The sequence below is a fragment of the Bos mutus genome, chromosome 15 (assembly GCF_027580195.1).
Source record: "Bos mutus isolate GX-2022 chromosome 15, NWIPB_WYAK_1.1, whole genome shotgun sequence".
Classification (NCBI taxonomy): domain Eukaryota; kingdom Metazoa; phylum Chordata; class Mammalia; order Artiodactyla; family Bovidae; genus Bos; species Bos mutus.
Window position 1 is genome coordinate 50,173,048 of NC_091631.1, and position 18,740 is coordinate 50,191,787.

The 18,740-nt window shown below is 50.1% G+C and overlaps 3 protein-coding genes across 3 annotated transcripts; 2 read left to right on the top strand and 1 right to left on the bottom strand.

Moving 5' to 3' along the window:
• Positions 1 to 817: 817 nt before the first annotated feature.
• On the top strand, positions 818 to 5,924 carry DPAGT1 (dolichyl-phosphate N-acetylglucosaminephosphotransferase 1). The gene is made up of 9 exons (XM_005897124.2): positions 818 to 1,422; positions 1,730 to 1,850; positions 2,026 to 2,239; positions 2,487 to 2,633; positions 3,753 to 3,837; positions 4,388 to 4,576; positions 4,891 to 4,978; positions 5,145 to 5,300; positions 5,384 to 5,924. Exons 1-9 carry the CDS (start codon positions 1,262 to 1,264, stop codon positions 5,447 to 5,449), a joined length of 1,227 nt encoding a protein of 408 aa, XP_005897186.2. The 5' UTR covers positions 818 to 1,261; the 3' UTR covers positions 5,450 to 5,924.
• A 143-nt stretch (positions 5,925 to 6,067) lies between these two features.
• Positions 6,068 to 7,976, top strand: H2AX (H2A.X variant histone). The gene has a single exon (XM_014478647.2). The coding sequence runs from the start codon at positions 6,739 to 6,741 to the stop codon at positions 7,168 to 7,170; it is 432 nt and encodes a 143-aa protein (XP_014334133.2). The 5' UTR covers positions 6,068 to 6,738; the 3' UTR covers positions 7,171 to 7,976.
• Positions 7,977 to 8,271: 295 nt separating this feature from the next.
• HMBS (hydroxymethylbilane synthase) lies at positions 8,272 to 15,595 on the bottom strand. Its single transcript, XM_005897125.3, has 14 exons — positions 15,395 to 15,595; positions 12,930 to 12,983; positions 12,506 to 12,578; positions 12,092 to 12,141; positions 11,947 to 12,002; positions 11,487 to 11,564; positions 11,234 to 11,311; positions 11,044 to 11,119; positions 9,798 to 9,911; positions 9,516 to 9,554; positions 9,272 to 9,391; positions 9,002 to 9,055; positions 8,782 to 8,868; positions 8,272 to 8,693 (listed from the first exon to the last, which is right to left on the bottom strand). The coding sequence occupies exons 1-14, from the start codon at positions 15,425 to 15,427 to the stop codon at positions 8,520 to 8,522; spliced, it is 1,086 nt and encodes a 361-aa protein (XP_005897187.1). The 5' UTR covers positions 15,428 to 15,595; the 3' UTR covers positions 8,272 to 8,519.
• Positions 15,596 to 18,740: the final 3,145 nt, after the last annotated feature.

Below are 18,740 nucleotides of genomic sequence, written 5' to 3' on the forward strand. Positions count from 1 at the left end.
AGACGGCAGCCCACCAGGCTTCCCCGTCCCTGGGATTCTCCAGGCAAGAACACTGGAGTGGGTTGCCATTTCCTTCTCCAATGCATGAAAGTGAAAAGTGAAAGTGAAGTCGCTCAGTCGTGTCCGACTCTAGCGACCCCATGGACTGCAGCCCACCAGGCTCCTCCATCCATGGGATTTTCCATGCAAAAGTACTGGAGTGGGGTGCCATTGCCTTCTCCGAGTTCTCCTACTTAGTTCTTTCCAAAGCCTCGGCCTCACCTCCTCGGATTGGAAGGCTGCCACAGTCTAATGATCCCATACGAAGGAAAGTCAAGTACTGGGTTAAATCCAAACCTGAGAGCACTCCCAGCCCCATCAGTTCTGAAGTGCGCCGCTGTGTTGCCCGGCAACTAACTGCTACTGCGGGGGTAGAAGGTGGGTGGGATGATGTAGGAAAAGTACCTGAATCAAGGACGCCGGAAAACATGAAGTGGGAGGGGCTTTTCAAGTGTCAGCGCTTAAAATTTACATCATCTTCCAAGCCGTAGCTGAGTTTCGGGGAACTGAGTTGTGTTTACCTTGGCTTCCTTCTCAACGTTGACTACCTTGGCAACAGGTTTTTCTACAAGGAGCAGGTGCTGCTCCACATCCTTATCCCGCCTGCCCTCCCCCTGCCCCCCTGCTTCCTGTAGCCATCTTCCCGGTTCCAGAGGCGTCCCATAGTAAACGCCAGGCATTGGCTCTTTTAGCGTGACCAGCGGAGGCCGACGGAGCTAAACCTGACGTGGAATCGAAAATAAGCCGCGTCAGACACGTGGTACAAGGAGGCGTTCATCTTGGAACCGGGCAAGGAGTTTTTCCGCTTTGGGCTGTACATCTTTAATATGATGTTGGGAAAGAATCTGCTTTTGTTTGTCCTTCTTTAATTGCTTTTCCAGATCCCTGGTGATGATTCATCTCTCGAATAAAGGGTTTGGTTTAAAATCACACTTCTGTCCCCACTGTTATGCCCGTATTAAAAATGGCCGCCTCCTTCCAGTGATAGTTGCTCTGCGAACTAGATCCGGGCGGAAACAGTGGGTAAGCAGAGGCAGAGAGGCAGAGCCAAGGTTGCTTCCTAGAGGCTCGCGGGAGTCCCGAAGGCGGCTCAGGTCAGAGTTGTTGGGTTTTGCTCAGGCTGCTGTAGGAAGAACCAGCCTGTGGGGAGCGGCTACACCTTACTGCTGGAGCTTGCCCATTAGCTAAGAAGGCGGCCGAGTGGGCCGCCTGGCAGGTCACCATGTGGGCCTTCCCGGAGTTGCCTATGCCGCTGTTGGTGAATTTGATCGGCTCGCTGATGGGATTTGTGGCCACAGTGACCCTTATCCCTGCTTTCCGAGGCCACTTCATCGCCGCGCGCCTCTGTGGCCAGGACCTCAACAAATCCAGCCGGGAGCAAATGTGAGGGGCAGGGCAGGCGGGGGAAGGGGTGGGCAAAGGCGGGGACTGGAACGCTTGACTGCGCGCTAGACAGAGCGCTAACCTAGCAGCCAGCCCGGGATTCTGGGAGGTGGCGGGCAGATCTGGTTAGTATTGGGGAAGGGATGGAGGCGGAAAGGTGGGACCCTTGAGTGTATCTGGGATTCCAGTGGTGGTGCCCTTCCCCGCCAAGTTAGGTGACGGTACTGCTTGCATTAGTGAGTGACCACGCCCCCTTTCCTCTCCCCCCCCGCCCACCCCTTTCACCTGACTTGCTGCCGGGCCACAGCCCAGAGTCCCAGGGAGTGATCAGCGGTGCTGTTTTCCTTATCATACTCTTCTGCTTCATCCCTTTCCCTTTCCTGAACTGCTTTGTGGAGCAGCAGTGTAAAGCCTTCCCCCACCATGAAGTAAGTGGGTTAGTGCGGGCGGCTGCCTGGGGCTAGGGCTAGGAGTTAGTGAAGAGAGTTGGGGTTATTTGGGTTTGCGGGGAGGAGCTGAGAACGAACGAAAAGACGGGTCTTCTTGAAAGGAACGGTGAAGTGGGAGTAGGCTGGAGCCATGACATGCCCGAGCCTCCCCCAGTTTGTGGCCCTGATAGGTGCACTCCTTGCCATCTGCTGCATGATTTTCCTGGGCTTCGCGGATGATGTACTGAATTTGCGCTGGCGCCATAAGCTGCTGCTGCCCACAGCTGCCTCACTACCTCTCCTCATGGTCTATTTCACCAACTTTGGCAACACGACCATTGTGGTACCCAAGCCCTTACGCCCGATCCTTGGCCTGCATCTGGACTTGGGTGAGTAGCACGGCCACTTCTGCCCCTATGACCCCTACTTCAGGGCACCCTTGCCCCCTGTGAGATACCCGGCCGAGCATCCTTCCTGGTGCTCCACATTCTCCTTCCTGTTTTGTCCCCGCCGTGTCTTCTTAGATCCTTCTGTTGACCTTTCATCCCACACTTGGTCCTCACCACTTTTGTCAGAATATCCTTAAATCCTCGTTCCACAGGCGGCATTACTTTTCTTACTGTCTTCTTCCCGCAGGGATCCTGTACTATGTCTACATGGGGCTGCTGGCAGTGTTCTGTACCAATGCCATTAATATTCTAGCAGGAATTAATGGCCTTGAGGCTGGCCAGTCACTCGTCATTTCTGCTTCCATCATTGTCTTCAACTTGGTGGAGCTGGATGGTAGGTGGGATTGGAATAGGGAGAGAAGTCTGAGTGTTAAGGAAGCGGCCTGATCTTTGGCTTTGGGGAATTCAGAAAAAATGTGATATGTGAATAATTATGGAAAATAAGGGGAGCTATTTACTTATTAATAGTAAGTTACAAATAGTAACTAAGATTTGTTAAATGTGAGAAAGAAAGCCCTAGCATTTATAAAGGGATTGTCACTTATAGGTAGGCCATAGCCTTCTCCTATTGAGCATAAACAATTTTATAAAACCCCAAATCAGATAGGGTAACTGTGACCAAAACCAGACCCTCTCTATAACAGTCTGAGAATAGACAAAACCACAGGAACACAGTACATCTCACAATGACCAAGATCCCCTGCTGGCTAAAATGAATGGTTGCTGCTTCCTTCTGATAACAGCTCAGTTCTCACTTCTTGGATAAAAATTATTAAGCTTCTCAATCATGGCACTAACCCTGCTGACAGCACCCAGTCCAGGGCAAAACTCTGTTTCCTTGTATCCTCCGCAGAATTACTTAAAACAAATCCTATAACAAGTCCTCCTAACACCTCCTTACTGAGGCATCCTAAGGTTCCCCACAGTGTGTGGGTTCCAAAGTGTCCTTTGTTACACCTCAGTAAACCTAGCTTTGACTCCAGGCATGTTTTTAGTGGTCTTTGGCTGAAGGACCTCCATAAGTGCTTATTAAAGTTAAGCACTTTGAAAATGTAATCTCACTTTAAATTCTGTAGCAGCTCTATGTGGCAGGTATTTTTTATCAACTTTTTTCACAGATAAGAAACTGAGACTCAGAGAGGTTAAACGTGTCATGTTAGGTTAAATGTGTCATGATCATGGTCACTCAGGAAGTAAAGCTGATATTCAAACAAGAGTGTGAATGGTCTGAACCAAATGTAAGACAGTAACTAGTTTAGGAGGGGTTCATGAAAGAGGTGAAGTATTGGAAATTGCCTGGGTGATATAAAAGGGGTAGTGAGTCCTTGAGACTTTAGAGAGGTGGACTGTATAGCTTGGGAAAGAACTTAAGAGACAGAGGAAAATAGGACCATGATGTGCAGGGGAAGTGGACATCAACTTTTCCTTCTTTCTTTTTCCCCTTCTTCCAAAGGTGATTATCGAGATGATCACATCTTTTCTCTCTACTTCATGATACCCTTTTTTTTCACCACCTTGGGACTGCTCTACCATAACTGGTAAGTAGGCCTGTGGATGGGGGGACAGCTCTTTGGACATGTGGCAGGTATTGTCCTGATTGTGACCCATCTCCTGATACAGAGGCTAAACCTGCACATCTCTGTATTGTTCTCTGGGTCTTTAGTTGGTTATATTCTTAAGTCTTGGGCTTCCCCAGTGGCTCAGTGCTAAAGAATCCACCTGCAATATAGGAGACCTGGTTCAATCCCTGGGACAGGAAGATTCCCTGAAGCAGGACATGGCACCCCACCCCAGTATTCTTCCCTGGGAAATTCCATGGGAGGCTACAGTTCATGCGGTCACAGAGAGTCAGACATGACTGAGGGACTTAGCATGCACGCATTCATAAATCAGTCACTGAGGCAGATGCTGTGGAGCCCCCAGGAATAGAAGGAATCAGGGCCTTGGTTCCTGGAGAGTTGCTGGGAGAGCGCGAACCCTCTCTGAGCCAGATCTAGCTAGGGCTAGCCCAGTGCCCAGGATGTGTAATGTGAGATAAAGAATTGCTAACACCTCTTGCTGATGGCTCAGATCCTCTCCCCTACGCAGGTACCCATCACGGGTGTTTGTGGGAGATACCTTCTGTTACTTTGCTGGCATGACCTTTGCCGTGGTGGGCATCTTGGGACACTTCAGCAAGACCATGCTCCTCTTCTTCATGCCCCAGGTGTTCAACTTCCTCTACTCACTGCCTCAGCTCCTGCATATCATCCCCTGTCCTCGCCACCGTATGCCCAGGTAGCTTTGGGGCTTGAAAGGGACATCATAGCTTTGTCACTCGGGATGCCTTAGACATTTGCTGTGCAAAGGGAGTGGACCCAAAGAAGGGCTTTCTCCACAGAGTTAGCCCTTTATACATTACAGAGCACATTTAGTTACATGATCTCATTTAATGTTCACAGCAGCACTGATCACACAGAAGTATGCAGCAGAACCAGAAATAGATCTCAGGGTGTTTGACCCTACATTCAGTGCTCTTTCTATGGATTAACCACAGTGAGGAGAGTTCTTTGTGTAGTGGCCCAGTCACATGAAGCTCTCTTCCCCTGCAGACTCAATACCAAGACAGGCAAACTGGAGATGAGCTATTCCAAGTTCAAGACCAAGAGCCTCTCTTTCTTGGGCACCTTTATTCTAAAGGTAACAGGGTAACAAGGAGGTAAGGCTCTAGGCTGCCATTCTGAATTCAGGGAATGGGAAAACCTAGGCCTACATCAGACCCGAGGGGAGTTTGCAAGCATTCAGCAGATCCCATTCCTGAAGCATAAGTATTAGCAAAAGTTCTCTCCACTTTTGGCCTCTCCAGGTAGCAGAGAACCTTGGGCTACTGACGGTGCGCCACAGTGAGGATGAGGATGGTGCCTTCACGGAATGTAACAACATGACCCTCATCAACTTGCTACTTAAAGTCTTTGGGCCCATGCATGAGAGAAACCTCACCCTCCTCCTGCTGTTGCTACAGGTGCAGTGCTATTGGGGGTGTGGTTTACACCTCCTTGTCTCCCTTTCTCCAGGGTTCTTACTATAGTTCATTTCTCCTTGCAGGTCGTCGGTAGTGCTGTCACCTTCTCCATTCGGTACCAGCTTGTCCGACTCTTCTATGATGTCTGAGTCCCCTGATCCGTTGCCCTTTGCTTCACAGCCTCCGGGGTTCCTGACTCAGGCCAACATTTCCTGGACCAAGACTGCCAACTGGCCCAGACCTCTCCCACCCTTCATTTTCCTCCAGATTTTGTTCTCAGCATTTCCTTTCCCCTGTGATTATTGACACTTGGGCCTGTCTTGCTCTCTAATAACTGGTGATTGGACTTTGCCTATGGCTTTCTTCAGCTTGCCACTCTCCCTCTCCATCCCATCTTTGCTGCCTCCTAAGTTGGGGTACTGTAGCTTTTATGCAATTGCCCACAACTCTGACACTCAAGGAAAATGCTGGACTTGGGACAGAACTCTGGCTGGGGATAGGGACACAGGTTCAAAGGTGACTTGACATTTGACTATAAATTAAGTATTCTGATGATTAAGAGCAGACCGGGGGCCAGGTGCTCCCAGTGGTGACAATAAAGTATTGTCTTTTTCTTGTTGTTCCTATAGGTATATTTCCTATGTGGGCATTGTAGGGTGGATGGGGAAGGTTGAAGGAAGTATTTCCTTGGACAGGATGCCTATCTCTGTCCCATCCTTTTTTCTTTCTTTCTTTCTTTTTAAGCACATCAGGCGCCTCCTAGCAAGAAGTGATCAGAAAGAACAGACCAGACAGAACATGTTGAATAAATGTGAAATCCTGCTGCTCGGGTAGCATAAGGGGCCATAAGATTGGCGTTATCTGTTCTCTGGGGTAGAGTTGGACTTTCAGGGGGGTCTCATTCCTTCCCTTTTTCACTCTTCTTTTGCCAGGTAGGAGGAGGGAGTGACCAGACCTAGGACGGGAGGCAGAGATAGTTGTGGTGTTGACTCTTTTCCTTTAAAAATCCTAGGCCTGCCTTGCGCAGACTTCCCAGACGCTCTTGAGGTGGCTTCCGATTCTACTCTTCTTGTCTTCCGGTTCTGGTCTCGGGCTGTAGCGTTTAAATCTGGCGCGCTTCACTTGGATTGGCTACAGCCGAGACTGGCTGGCTGCGGGTAGTCTCTGCGCCTCCTCTCCTGTTCCCCGGGCAAAGGGTTTTCAAATTCGACCAATCGGCGGACGCGTTCCCTCAGCTGAGGCGCGTCACCGAAGAGTTAACCTCAGCCAACCAGAGGCGGGTATTTGAGAAAAGAGCCAATCAGGAGGGCGCGGGGGTGTGCCCTGAGGAGCTTATAAGGGTAGCCCCGGGGCGCGCGCGGAAGCGTTAGACTGCGGCGGGTGGCTGTTCCTGTGTTTTGTCAGCCGTCCTTCTCACCGCTCCTCTACCTCATACAGCATGTCTGGCCGCGGCAAGACCGGCGGCAAGGCCCGCGCCAAGGCCAAGTCGCGCTCTTCGCGAGCAGGCCTTCAGTTTCCCGTGGGCCGCGTGCACCGGCTGCTGCGGAAGGGCCACTACGCCGAGAGGGTGGGCGCCGGCGCGCCGGTCTACCTGGCGGCGGTACTCGAGTACCTCACCGCTGAGATCCTGGAGCTGGCGGGCAATGCGGCCCGCGACAACAAGAAGACGCGGATAATCCCCCGCCACCTGCAGCTGGCCATCCGCAACGACGAGGAGCTCAACAAGCTGCTGGGCGGCGTGACGATCGCCCAGGGAGGCGTCCTGCCCAACATCCAGGCCGTGCTGCTGCCTAAGAAGACCAGCGCCACCGTGGGGCCGAAGGCGCCAGCGGGCGGCAAGAAGGCCACCCAGGCCTCTCAGGAGTACTGAGGGCGCCCGTACCGCCACCGCCCAGCCCTCCCCTCTACACCACAAAGGCCCTTTTAAGGGCCACCACAGCACTCACGGAAAGAGCTGGACCACTTCGGGCTCCGGGCCGGGCGGCTGCGCGCTCGCCTCTTCCCGGCCCGCCCCTCCCCCCGCGGCTCGCTCCCGCCGAAGCTCGGCGGAGGGCGTGCGTTCGAACGCCACTCGGCCCCGGGAGCGAGCTCGTGACTCGGCCGGGTTGGCCCCAGAATGCCGATGGGCTGCGGGGAGGCCGCGGCACCTTCCGGAAAGCTGGGCCGGCCGAGCTGACGCAGGGCCGGGGAGGAAGGTGAGTCGGTGCGGACTGTCGCCGGCGAGGCCGTGCGCTCTGCTACAGCTCGGTGCTTAGAACGGGACTCGATTGCCGCCGGCGGCGGAGTCAATCGGTTGTTTCATTTCGTCCTGGGACCCCTTTTGCTGCCGGATCTCGGGCCTCGCACGGCCGCGTTCCCTCCATCTTCATTCGCTGGCCTGTGTGGAAGAAACCCTTCGCGGCGTGAGCGTCGCCAACCGTAGCGGGTCCTGGCGGCCTGGGGTCTGTGGGAGCCCTGCCCCCGGGTCCGCCCCTCCTCCCCGCTCCTTCCCGGCGGGTCCACTCCGCCTGCCAAGCACCTAGATACCAGCACAAGTCCGTTAATCCCCGTCTGGACTGAGCCGCCTTTGGCTTCGGAACTGGAATTTTGCAGCTAACCCATCCAAAACTAGTACTTTAGGTATGGGGGGAAGTTTCAGATGGACTAATTTTATTAAAGGGTTTTTTCCTAAAGAAAAGTGAGGTGTCTTCATTTTGCGAAAGGGTTGTAGAGTCGACTCTGTAGATACCTAAAGGTAGTGGGGGAGGGGAACCGATATAAGGCTTTACTGTTAACTAGAGCGACAAATTGTAGATTATTAAGACGATGGCTTTCTTGGCGTTCCCTGGGAGACACTCGATTCTGTTAGAAAATGGGAACTACTGACAGAAGGCGTTTTTCAGAACTTTGAAAGGGTCCTAGCCTCAGAGATCAGGCATAAACAGTTTTGAGTTTGTCCTTCCTTTTCTGCAGCCCCACCAAAAACAAAAACCACCTTTAAATTTGGTTTATTAGTAGAACTGGTTACATTCAAAGGCTGTGGCTTATTACTAAGATTTTTTTTTTTCTCTAGAGAGGAAGCCCCCACCTGGGGAGGCAAGGCCCCTCGGTGAGACAAGTCTCTGGAAGTCTCTGCCCTGCAGTTCAATCCTGTGGGGGTAGTCACTTCTCAGGTAGCAGAGGGCTGGGATGTAGGCACTGGGTGACCAGCAAGGCAGGCACCTGTGCCCCACAGACCAATTAGTGGGCTTCATTGAGCTGCCGTGCAACATCCAAGATGTTCTTGGCTCCTTTGTTCAGCAACAAGGTGGCCAGGCTGATGCCCAGGTTCTCAGCAGCCAGCTGGGGTTGTCGTGGAATGTTCCGGGCAGTGATGCCCACCAGCTGTGGATCATCTTCAGGGCCATCTTCATGCTGGGCGAAGGAAGAAGGGTTGGATTTGGTGAGAAGGAAAGGGGAGGTAACATAAAGATGTGTTTCCCTCCCCTTGCAGCCTCGGCACCTGGACAGGGACATGGATGGTGGTTTGCATGGTGTCTTGCATGGTCTCTGCACCATTCAGACTCCAGACTCCTCCAGTCAGGTACAGCTGGGAAAGAAAATGGCTGCCTCAGTAAATTGTAAGAGAGAACTACTTAGAAACCTGTGCTCTTCATGGTGGTGGATACACAGGGGAAATGCCAGTTCCTTCCCTGCCCTGCCACCCATCTTCCCCTGCTTACTTGCCCATCCTTAATAGCTGTATGCACTGCCACTGGCACACTGCAACCTCCTTCCTGCAACAAGTTCTCCCTGTTAGCTTAAGATCCTTATCACCACCCTGCAACCAGAGCCCAGAGACAGACTCCCGCCAAGGACATAACGGAAAATGAGGCAGGGGCCCAGACCTGGGTCCTGTCCATTCTTAATGAGTTATGACTAAATACACAGCAGGAGAAATCTCCCCATTACCCTTCCTAATATCCACCCCTCCACAGGAACACAGGTCCTACCAGGTGCCTTAGGAAGGATCGTTCAGCAATGCAGCGAAGTAGAGTCTCAGGATCGTGCAACACACCCACCAGATCCAAGATGTCCTGGTCTTTGGCTCGAACTTCCACACCCAGAGCCCCCTGATGGGAAAATAGCCTAAGATACCAGTACCAATCTTTCCCCAGCCAATGGAGCTAAGGGACAGAACTTGGTTGAAAACAAAAGGAGGAGACAACAATACATGGCTTTCGTGGTCAAGCATACCTGACCCACAGCATACATGCACTCCTCAGGGTGCAGGATCTGTGGGGGCAGAAGAGGCAGTCAGAAGGGTGGAGGTAGGGGTGCCCAGAAGCACACAGCACTGAGTTGGGGTTTCCCTACCTACAGAAAGCCTGGATAAGCAAAAGTGGGAGTCCAGCCTCTGAGCCCCAACCTTGCTAACCTGGGTCTCATTTCCAGCTTCCACTGGCTAGAAATGGGTATTCAAAAAGAATATAGGCAGGAAGGAGATGAAGGCAACTAGAGAGGAGAGAGGAAACCTACCTGCCCCACCCGGTTCTGCCAGCCCATGCGCTGCAGGCCAGCTGCGGCCAGGATGATGGCACTGAACTCCTGCAGCTCATCCAGCTTCCGCAGTCGCGTGTTGAGGTTTCCCCGCTGTGGAGAGACACTAAGGACCACAAGCTTTGGGCAGGCTGGAGCCTGACGCTGTTTCCTCTGCCTGAGTCCCTCTAGCTGCTAACTTCTCACCTTTTGAGTTCTCAGCTTGGTGACAACTGCTAACACTTACTCATACTTGCTATATGCCACACACTGTTCTGAAGCGCTTTATATACATCAATTCATTGCATTTTCACCACAGCCCAAGGGTGAAAGAGTAGGCAGTAGTATTACATCTCCATTTTACAGATGAGGAAATGATAGAGGTTTTAAGTTATTATATTTAACCTTACCCAAGGTTACAACACCTCTAAGAAGCCTTCCTTGACCCTCAAGTCTGTGTTTAGATGTTCCAGCTAGAAGCCTCCAGAGAATTCTCTACTTTCTACATTGAAGGACTTAGCAAATATTACTTTGAAAATCAGCTTTACAAACATAACTGTAAAAATCAAAACAATACGGTGGAATATAAAATAAAAATGGATTTATGATTACCAAAGGGGAAAGTAGTGGGGTAGGGATAAATCAGGAGTTTGAGATAAGCTGATACAAACTACTACATACAAAACAGATAAACAACAAGGTCCCATGGTATAGCACAGGGAACTATGTCCAATATCTTGTAATAAACCACAATGGAAAATAATATGAAAAAGAATATGTATATATATGTATAACATATATATATATATATGTATAACTGAATCACCAAATCACCAAAAATTAACACAACATTGTACATCAACTATACCTCAATTAAAAAATTTAATTAAAATGGAAGCAACTGCCAATCCCACTGCCTCCATGTAATCAATATTCAGCATCACTCTGTATTGTCAATGCCTGGTTGTCTGTCTCCAGAACTAAAATGTAAACTATGTTAGGATGGACAATGCTGATCTTGCTCACCATATCCCCAGTGCCAGGCACTTGCTTGGGGCTAAGAAAACATGAAAGGATTATGAATGGATGGATGGATAGATGGGTGGATGGATGAATGGGATGACATGCAGTCCACTGCGTTCACAGTCCACTTCCTCTGGAAGTCCTTCCCTCTCACAACTCCCAGGGCCCTCTGGACTTTGTCTTCCTCCTTGGCTGCTGCCTCCTCCCTTCTCTGAAAGGATACAATACTCTTGAACTCCAGATGTGGGAACTTTCTCTGCAGCTGGGCTGCTCTCCGCAGGGAGCTAGTTCCTACCACACTGTGCAGAGAGATGGTTTAAAATGAGATTTAACTCTAAGCAGGAACTGTTCTGAAATCTCTTCCTTCCACCCCTCCATCTGCTGTACATATCCCAAGATGCCTGTCCACTTACCTCTTCTCTGGCAAGGTTTCTAGAGTCTTCCCAACAAATTTTGGGTGAAAGACAACAGCATCATAGGGGCTCTCCCGCCTGGAGATGGAGAGGTCATAGAATGAGGGAGAGATCTCAGTTCAGGTCACTTCCAGTCTTTCTCAATAGTCAACTAACTAGCATTTTCTGAGTTTTCTGCCATGCATGACATTCCTCAGGTTAGGGGAGACAGCCTAGAGACAGAAAGCCAAGTCCTAAAGGGCAGAGCTCTTACTTGCAGACAGCTCCAATGGTGAAGCCAGGAGGAAGCACCGTGGGCAGGTCCTTCAGCGAATGAACAACTAGGTCCACTCTAGGGAGATGGGAGAGAGGCAAGAAGAAGGGGTCTGAGCAGCAGGCCCTAGCCCTTCTCCACTCACTCCTGCTTGTATGTCACTGGTGGAGCCCAGAGCAGTTCAGGAAGCAGGCATTTCTGAGACCTTGGGTCCCTGAGACTTGCTCCCCCTCTTCTCTTCCCTCTCACCCCCCTCCCCCAGCCAGTCCAGCACCCCAGGCAGCCAGAAGGCTCAGATCCAGGACTCTCTCCTTTTCTGAGGCCTGAAAAACTGACATATGAGCCCTGCTCTAGCCTATCCAAGCTTTTAAGCCCAACAGTCTAGCTGACACCCAGATGTGATGTGCACTGGGGTCCTAGTGAGAGCTTGGGAGGGCGTCATGCTCCCGATTTCACTTACTCATTCCTCTCCAAAGCATGCTCCAGCTCCTTGGTAAACAGGCTCTTCTCTCCAATCTGCCAGGCAAGAAAGAACTTCAAGGTGAATCTTTGGGGGAAAGGAAAGAGGACGAGGGAGGAAAGGGTTGGATGAAAAATGGTGCTACCTTAGAGAGCGCGGTATCAAGAATCTTGTCCCCCGTGGTGGACATAGCAACTGAAGAGAAAGTCAACCAATTAGATGCTCATGGAACAGCATTTATTGAGCCCCTGCTAAGCCCAGCACTTGTGCTAAGATTGGCAGTGGATACAGAGGCAGAAAAGCACCAGATCCCTGAGAAAGTACAATCTAAGAGGAAGACCAGACGCAATCATAAAAAGACACAAAGCAGAAGATATTAAAATGCTAGGCTAGCCCAGGTAAGCGCAAAGCTGGAGGTGTTCAAAGGAGGAATGGGCCCTCCAAACTGGGGATAGCCAAGAACTCTCAGAGGCAATGGGACCAGGTTCTGGTCAAAGAAAGCCCCCTCCAGGGGGATAAAAGCTTCCAAAAAGCTTCCATTCCTGTCCAGAAAACTCACTTATTTCAAACTGCAGGCCTGGGTATAAAGCTTTCAGCGTTGCCACCACACTGTCCGTCTGTATGCGAGCCAGCTGTGGGGGGAGAAATTTAGGTTAGCCCTGTAGTCTGGCCACTGCCCTAGGCTCAAATCCTCACAGGGTCATAGAGATCCTGAAGGGATTGGAATTCAGAGAGGGCATTGAATGGCTACCTAGGAAGGGGAGGATTCTGGACTGGGAGTCCTCTGTACCCCAATAACTTCCCCAGCTTAGGGACTATCTCTTCACAGAATGCCATCTGTCATTCTGCATGGGATTTAATGCTCAGTCACCCCATTTCCGCCATCCCCAGGCTGCTGAGAACCCTCTGGGCCCCCCAATTTATAATACTATGAACACAGAACTCTTCTGACAAACCTCCTCCACCCTGGTACCTGCACTAACCTGGCTCTTGCGGGTACCCACTCGAATCACTCTCATCTTTGGGGTGTCTTCTTCCTGCAAAAAAAGTCCCCAGGTTACAGTCCCCGCTGCTGTTCAAGGTCCTCAAAACCTTGTCCAAGAATCAGACTCACTGGCTTGGAATAAAGGAACCTCAGCCCCTTCCCTGTGGCCACGTGAGCCTCAGAGTGGGGAAAGACTCTCCAAGACAGTCCCTTTACCTTCCCTAATACCTTCTGCCTCCTCACAGATCCAGAGAAGCAGAGACCAGAGAGAAGCGATAGTAGGACCCGCTGTTGCTGTAATGACAAGGACACTAAGCCCTGAAGCTCATCTAAGCAAAGGCATCAGGAATGCTGCACTCAACCAGGTGGATAGAGAGATAAGGCCCATCAGCCTGGCCCCAGAGAGGGTGGGCCTGCAGCAGGCAGGGGCAGGGCAGCTGGGGCCACACAGGGGAACTTGCGCTGAGTCACTGAGGACAAGTTCAGCATCCCCAACAGAACAGCTTCAAGAAAGCTTCAGTGCTACCTAGATACTATAAGACCTACCCCATAGCTGCCACACTATGGATCCTGTAATCTGGTTGGCATGCACATGTAAAGGTCTGGGGCCAATAGATCTGACATATAGTCCTGCTCAGCTTCTTGGCAGGGTGACCTTAAATTCACCATCTTGTTTTTCATCTATAAAGTTATTTGTTCATCTATAAAATGAAGTTTGCACTCAAGTATCTTCTGCTTTTGATATTCTATAAGACTAAGAGGATAAGCTGTCTAATGTCCCTTCACCTAGAATGTGGCCTCTGATTTCACCAAGAAGGAAATATTAGGATGTCATAGACCAAGCCAAGAACTCAGTGGGACACACCTCTTCCTCTTGTCAGCATATCTTGGACAAACGTATTCAGTGCCAACCAGGGAGAACGGAGTTCTCCAGTCTGAGGTCCTATTTCTTTCCAGATCAGACAATAGCCCCTACAGACACTATCAACTTTCCCTATTCTGGAATCTTCATCCTATGGAGTTCTTCTGCAGCCAGGTATCTGGGGCCTCTGTCACTAGAGGAGGTAACAACTGGTTGCTCTCAGACTTTAGTCTGCTCCACGTCTATCACTTCTCCAATAAATAAACTCTAGGGTACCCTGAGCAAATTAGACTAAGCTCGAAATGCCAAACATGGCCACTAAAATTCTGGGCCACAAGGAGCCCACAGAAACATCCCAGAAACTGCTATGTTCAAACAATCCCTTAATTTTATTGATTCTGCACAGCATATTCAAGTCAAACTCTTCCAGTAAAAAGATCCTTATCAAGTACGTATATACTAGAGCTATTGCTATTAAGCTTCATAACAACTTAACAGGCAGAGAGGAACCATGTTACAGAAGCAAAGGCTGGCTGTGAAGAGCCAAGCAACTTGACCAGGGCCACAGGTTAAATCATGGGTGCATGCATGTGCAGGCTCGGTCGTGTCTCTTTGTGACCCCATGGATTGTAGCCCACCAGGTTCCTCTGTCCATGAAATTTTCCCAGCAAGAATGCTGGAGCAGGTTGCCATTTCCTACTCTAGGGGATCTTCCCGACCCAGGGACCGAACCTTTGTCTCCTGTGTCTCCTGCACTAGCAGGCAGATTCTTTACCACTGGGTAAAGAATTCTTTACCGCTGAGAGCTGGAATCACATCTTGTTACTCCTAGTCCAAAGCTCAGGTATGTCAACAATGGCAAAGAATCCTATTCCTTACCAGCAGGTAGTTCAGGAAGAGATAAACTGCTGCCCTCCTCCTTTCTTATCTCAGGCTGACTTTGGCCTCACCAGCTCTGCACTTTGCATCTGCACAAGCCCAAAGCTAGGACCCCAGGCTAAGAATAGGAAGGCTCGAGGGCGCTCCCCACCCACAAAGGTAGTAACTCAACGAACGGTGCCTCAGCTGGGGAATTTTGAGTGTAGGTTGGGGCTAGGTGGCCGTTAACAGGAAAAAAGGGGAGAAGGTGCACTTCCAAAACGTTTGAGTGTAGTGCGGAGACTTAGAGGTACGCTCTCCTCTCTCGATCCTAATTGCCTCGGACCTGTCTCGAGTGAAAGGATCCCATGGAATAGCACCCTGTCTCGTGTACATGAATTTTCCTGGGTTGGGTCACTAAATCTAGAGCCGTGGACTCCAGGCCTCATGATGCCATTCAGATCCCCACAGCAACGAGGTTCCCGTTCGAGACAAATCTTCTGCTCTTAAGTCTGTCCCCAATGTTCACAGATTCCCCCAGGGCAATACGGATTTTAAGGGCAACCCAGCAGCAGCAGCAGCTACTGGCCCTTTAAAAACTATTCGGGCCAAAGCGGGGGGGCGGGGGGGGGAACAGATAACCCTCCCGACCAATGGGCGACGGAGAGTGGCAACTTGGGGCCAATCGTTGCACCGCTAGTGCGGAAGACTGAGGTTGAAAGGGTCACCGGCTCTGGACTCACCGCTGTTGCGGCCGCGTTGCCATTACCAGACATGGCTGTGCTCGGCAGCTAGGCCCGGGGCTGCCGCCAACGTCCTCCGGTGTCGGGGAAGCCGAAGGCCCCTGCCGGCCGGACACTGGGCTCGCGCAGGTCTCCAGCTTCTCCAGCAGCCACACACTCCCGGCTCCGCTAAGGGACTGCGTCACTTCCGGCGCCGCCAGACAGGGCGGGACTTCCCCTGGGCGGGAATTAGAATGATTGCGACAGCGAAGACCTTACCTTGGGTTACCACCGCTATTGATATTGCAACCTTGCTTATTTAACTTAAATGCAGAGTACATCTTGCGAAATCCCGGACTGGATGAAGCACAAGCTGGAATCAAGATGGCCGGGAGAATGATCAATAACCTCAGATATGCAGATAACACCACCCTTGTGGCAGAAAGCAAAGAACTTAAAGAGCCTCTTGATGAAAGTGAAAGAGGAGAGTGAAAAAGCTGGATTAAAATTCAGTATTCAAAAAACTAAGATCATGGCATCCAGTCCCATCACTTCATGGCAAATAAATGGGGAAACAATGGAAACAGTGACAGACTTTATTTTCTTGGGCTCCAAATCACTGCATATGGTGACTGCAGCCATGAAATTAAAAGATGCTTGCTCCTTGGAAGAAAAGCTATGACAGACCTAGACAGCATATTAAAAAGCAGAGACATTACTTTACTGACAAAGGTCTTTCTAGTCAAAGGTATGGTTTTTCCAGTAGTCATCTAAAGACGTGAGAGTGGAACCATAAAGAAAGCTGAGCGCCAAAGAATTGATGCTTTTGAACTGTGGTGGTGTTGGAGAAGACTCTTGAGAGTCCCTTGGACTTCAAGGAGATCCAACCAGTCCATTCTAAAGGAACTGAATATTCATTGCTAGGACTGATGCTGAAGCTGAGGCTCCAATACTTTGACCACCTAATGCAAAGAACTGAGTCATTGGGAAAGACCCTGATGCTCAGGAAGATTGAAGGAAGGAGAAGGGGACGACAGAGAATGAGATGGTTGGATGACATCACCGACTAGATAGACATGAGTTTGAGCAAGCTCTGGGATTTGGTGATGGACAGGGAAGCCTGGTGTGCTGTACTCCATGGGGTTGCAGAGAATCGGACATGACTGAGCGACTGAACTGAGCACCCCTACTCTCCAAGGCTGGCTCTGGTCTTCATTGTTTGAGACCCAGGCCCAACTGTTCATTTTTACCTAGCCAGGAGTACTGATGTCCTGTGGCTAAAATACGCTCCCCAGATTTAGCCACAAAATAAGTTGTCGTCCCTGCTGCCCCCCAAAAGTTAAGTCAATAAGCAAAAGTGGGAGGCCCCGAGAGGAAAAGGATATTAAGCCCTACTGTGCAGGGCTGTGGACTTCCCAGGTGGTGCAGTGGTAGAGAACCCGCCTGCCAGTACAGGAGACACAGGAGGTGCGGGTTGGAGCCCTGGGTCCAGAAGATCTCCTGGAGGAGGAAATGGCAACCTACTCCATTAGTCTTGCCTGGAGAATCCCATGGACAGAGGAGGCCGGTAGGCTATAGTCCAGGGTAGGCTACAGTCCAGGGCGTCTCAAAGAGTCCAACATGACTGAGCACCCATACGTGTATGGAGGGTTGGAAGTAAGGCTACTTGAGCAATTTACCATGCCCGCAGGCTGGATTCAAAACCTACAAATGAAAAGGGCCTGCTCTTGAAAGTTAATCATCCAGAATTCTACAGCTTTATCTCCTTAGTTGTGCCACAAGCAATTAGTGCAGCTTATGCAGTGCTTCTGCTACAAACCTGAAGTAGGCAACATTTTTATTTAAAAATGTTTTATTTTTGGCAGGGCTGGGTCTTCATTGCTATGTGGGCTTCTATCTAGTTGCAGTGAGCCAAGGCATTTCTATTTTTAAAATGAGTCAAAACTGGCTCAGAGATCAAAGGTCATGCCTAAAGACAAATAACTGTGAAAAGGGAGTGCCAATACATTATTAGTGTTAGCCAAGAAAGGGCTAGTTAATAACGCTTTACCATTAACAGCGCTAACCGTGTATTAACCACTTCCACAAATGTGGACACCTGTCATCCATACCAGCCCCTGAGGGCTAAAAGTGTCTGTAAACTTGACTTACCTGTGTGTGTTTCAAAAGCACCTAGTATTTGACAGAGATGTTTTACAGCTGATATGGGGTGATCAAGAGCCCCAAACCAGCCCCAAAGCAGATGAGACCTGGTGGTGTCCAAAGCTACCTTTTCTTCAGCACCTTGCCAAGATCCCTGCCCAAGAGGGGCTATCTATACACTAGTAGGCACAATTCCTGCTGTCTGCAAAGCAGCATGGAAGACTCATGCCCAGGCTGCCCCCCAAAATCTCTGCCCCTTTCCTAGCCTGACCTGTCTGCCTCCTATCTTTTGAATTCCCTTACTCCCCTCCTTGCAGGGAGGTGTCTTTAGAGCATGTGCTCTCTCTTCTCCATTCCTTCATCAATGAATAAAGTTTCTGCTCTGCTATACCAAACTTGATTTCTACTGGCATTTGCAACTTCAAGCAAAGGATCCATTGAGGAGTTACCAACCTGCTGGGGACCAATAACACACCCATTGATTGGCTCCTTAAAGCTTCATAACAGCCATACCAGAAAGATGTTGTAATTCCTTACGCATAGACGAAGACCTGAGGTTCAGAGAAGGTTCAGAATTGCCCTAAGTGAAACTAGGATTCAAGCTCTGGACAGCTGATCCAAAGTCTGTATTCTCAGCTGCTACCAATGTAGTGCACTCCACCTTTTCTAAATACTGTCTAAACCACAATGTCCAAGTTACTTCTTTTAATCAAACAGACCCACAGGAGCAATTTTCCAATAGGCAGTGTAACCCAAATGACATACAGACACCCGTAACAACACAAACTTCAGCTGACAACTTTCGAGAGAGAAAAAAATGTTTCATAAAGGCCCTTTTTATCCTGCTTATCATCTGGTACTGAATACAGCAAGACACCAACCCACCCATTATGAAGCTTCAGTCCAAGGCCCCTCACCAGAATCTGCCTCCTGCCTGAATACCTAGTCCACACAAGAACCACAGAGACCAGCCACACTACAGAGCAGCCTTAGTCCAGGCTGCTCTTGGGTCTCAGGCCTTAGCCTTTGCAGACGTTCTTCAGTAAACTGAACTGTGCTAAATGCCAGAGGCCCGACTCGTTACTGGCATGAAGTCTCCTTAACATCATCTTTAAGGAACTCTATAGGAAAGGAAAGGACGCTCTAGGAGAGCAGAGGGAAAGAAGTACATTTTGCAGTTAAGAATCACCAGGAAGTCTCCACAATAAATCCTTCAACCATGAAA